The sequence below is a fragment of the Echinops telfairi genome, unplaced genomic scaffold (assembly GCF_000313985.2).
Source record: "Echinops telfairi isolate 266 unplaced genomic scaffold, ASM31398v2 ScPeMD7_3243;HRSCAF=3882, whole genome shotgun sequence".
In the NCBI taxonomy this organism is placed as follows: domain Eukaryota; kingdom Metazoa; phylum Chordata; class Mammalia; order Afrosoricida; family Tenrecidae; genus Echinops; species Echinops telfairi.
In genome coordinates, this window is record NW_022107141.1 from 1 (window position 1) to 3,152 (window position 3,152).

The window sequence follows — 3,152 nt, forward strand, 5'->3', positions numbered from 1 at the left end:
ACCTTTTACAGAGAGAAATGCTGTCTTGTCTAGGATGAAGGCCAACTAGACTTAAATGCAACTTAACCAAATTAACCATTTGGCAAGGACAGGGAAATTATTAAGCCCTAAATCTAAAAAGCATTGGTGCCAAAGAATAGGTTGATTTGTGGCAACTTGAAAAACTTGAATGCTTTTTTCTTTCAGAAATTTATTGAAAAAGAAGTGAACAAATTAGTTGAAAGCAGAAAAGCCCAAGAACATAACATTTTACGATTCCACGAGGGGTTACTTGATCAAGACCCCCAAATCACTAAAATTCAACAGAAGATGCTCAGACAGAGGTATGATGGAAATTAATGCACATTTCATGTGAATATCATGAGCACAAAAGTTGTAAATACCAGGAAGAATTTAAAACACATTTTTAAGTCCTAGGCATTATTAGACCCCTTGTAGTCTTCAATGTGGAGAGGAGGGAAGGGAATAAAGCACACATACGTGCACACGTGCACACACACACACACCAGAGACTTAGAAAGGTTTGATATTTGAGGAAAGCCAAGGTACACATCCCTAATAGTAGCAGGAGAGATGGTATCCTTAGTACGTGTCTCAAGCTTACATTTAAGGAAATTAATTAAGGGAGGGTTATCAAAGCATATATGCTCATTCAGCAATGACCCACACACATTCAATGTTGCCATGTGAAGATCAAGCCCATGCCTCAGGAGGTGAGGGGATGAGTTATCGTTGTTTCCCCGATGCTTGACACTTGGTTTTCATGAAGACATCTCATGGCAGTGCCAGAATACATACTGACCCGCCAACATTCTAAAATCTAAAGAGAGGTCTGGTCAAGAAATGACAGGTAGCTTTGAAGCCACTCATTCTTAAGTGAAATCTCAAATCTGCTGGACTTTTTTTAAGTCAGTGAGAAACTCATATTTAAATGTTTTCAAGTACTCTGTTCCACATGTTGCCATTGTCCCAACCACAATAACAGAGTCTTATATAACAGAGAAACAGGTAATATGAGTACAGCCTGGTAGTTGATGGATCAGGTTAGCTGATAGGTCCATGAGAAACTCTTAGGTTCCTGTAGTTCTAGAAATAAAAAGCCACCAAGGAGATGTTTGGGGAATATCAAAGCAGATAATTCCATCCTAAGGAAACCACCCAATTTACCTTCATTTATATTTGTGCTTTTACTTAGCTATAGAGATATGGCTCAGAAGGAAATAGACAAACTTCAACACATATCGGAAAAACCTTCACCTTCCTTCCAGATGAAGGAAGAAGAGGAGACTTTCCAGGCCCATGTAAGAAGAAAAGTGAATCTCCAGAAACAAATTGAAGGGATGAGAAACATTTGAGTGGAAATTTGTTTATACCTGATCTATTTGTAAACAGCAGTTAGCAGTTCTGTCAAACTATTTGAAGTTATTTCAGGTCAAAAAAATTATACCTCATTAATCTTCCATCACTGCTATATTACACAAACTTACTTAAAGTAGTGAGACTCTGATACCATAAATTATATCTGACATGCTCTTTCATTACATTATAATCACACAACAATTTTATCCAAAGTATATTGCTAAACCTTGCCTGCATTCTCACTCCCCAAAATTCAGGACAAGGCCGTTCTTTCTCTGTTAAAATCTAAGGGAAACAAATTGTTTATAAACCCCTGGAGGAGCCTTGGTGGTTTGGTGGTTAAAGCACTCAGCTGCTTTTGTTCTAGCCCCCCAGTCATACAATGGGAATAAGATGTGGCAATCTATTCCCTTGGAATTCCTATGGGGCAATTCTACTCTGTCTTATTGGGTCATTGCGAGTCAGAAAAGATTCACTGACCTTGGGTTTGATAAAAAGAAACTCTTTATTTTGTCATTTCACTGCATCTACCAACGCATTCCCATAGAAAAGCACTAGGGTATGGCCATTCTAGAGCCAATGCATGATTTTTATTATGCTATGCTTAACTCAATTTCTGCTAGGCTCTTCATTAGGTCTAATAAATAAATAGGCCATCACCCAATCTACTGCCATCGAGTCAATGCCGACTCATAGTGACCATACAGGGCAGGGTAGAACTGCCGCTGTGAGTTTCTGAGACTCTAAGTCTTTATGAGAGTAGGAAGGGGGTGGATAGACACAATTAAAAATATATTATGACAGAGAACACACACTGAATACTATTAATGTTTTGATCCCTAGGACTGGAAAACCGAAGAAATGCTGCTTTTAACAAAGATAGACGAAGAGGTTAAAAGGCAGAAAAAAATTGAAGAGCAACAATGGAAAAGAAGAGAACAAATTAATCAAAAGGTAGAATGAGCTTTTGATAATAACTGGGCCATTTGAGGGGAAATGTATGCTTTGAGAAAAGTAGCCTCATCCCCTAGCTAGTTAGCATGAAGAGACCCAATGGTCTCTTCAAGGGCTGGGATGAAGGGGGACCACTGTCCAGAAAAGGGACAGTGAGTTAGATTGGACTGAGTTTTCATGCTGGTCCACCAGAAGAAACATACCATACTCCTTACTCTCTCTTGAGCTTTGTCCCCATGATAACTTTCTAAATATCAGGGTAGAAATGAGGACTTGGCCCACCTCAGGCATCACATTCCAAATATCTGTTAGGTATCTTCCGTGAAAAGTTGATAGTCAGCAATAGATTTTCTTTATGATTTTAGAAGAAAGCACTTCTCAAGAAGAGAATCACCCATCATTTACGAAAAATGCAGCCAATTTGCTCAGAAAGACAAGTAAGGGAAGACATTGGTAACAACGACAACACAGCAGTAGCAGAAGTAAATGGTGAGTGAAAGAAAATAAAAGACTCAGTAGCTGAGCACAATATGCATACCTACAGATTATATATTGGTCGCTTGACCCAACATCTCTGTGTGCTAATAGAGTAAGGCTATAAAGCCTTGAAAATTGGAGGGCCTAGGAGCTAACACCACTACATATGCCAGCCAGTGTGCATAGTACTTCCCAATAAAAGCTCACATTTCAAAAATGTACACACATTCATACAGACACATATTATTATTATTATTATTATTACACATAATACATTAAATGAAATGCTCAAAAGACACAATTACATTAAAAAATCCATTGCCAAGAATTTGATTTCAACTCCTAGTTACCTGGTAGGGCAG

General features: G+C 38.3%; 1 protein-coding gene across 1 annotated transcript; it reads left to right on the forward strand.

Moving 5' to 3' along the window:
- Positions 1-186: 186 nt before the first annotated feature.
- On the forward strand, positions 187-2,802 carry LOC123522167 (fibrous sheath-interacting protein 2-like; the record flags this gene model as incomplete). The annotated part of the gene is made up of 4 exons (XM_045294216.1): positions 187-323; positions 1,196-1,301; positions 2,203-2,313; positions 2,679-2,802. Coding segments are annotated over 4 exons (478 nt in total), but the record flags the coding sequence as incomplete, so codon positions are not given.
- Between the last annotated feature and the right edge of the window lie 350 nt (positions 2,803-3,152).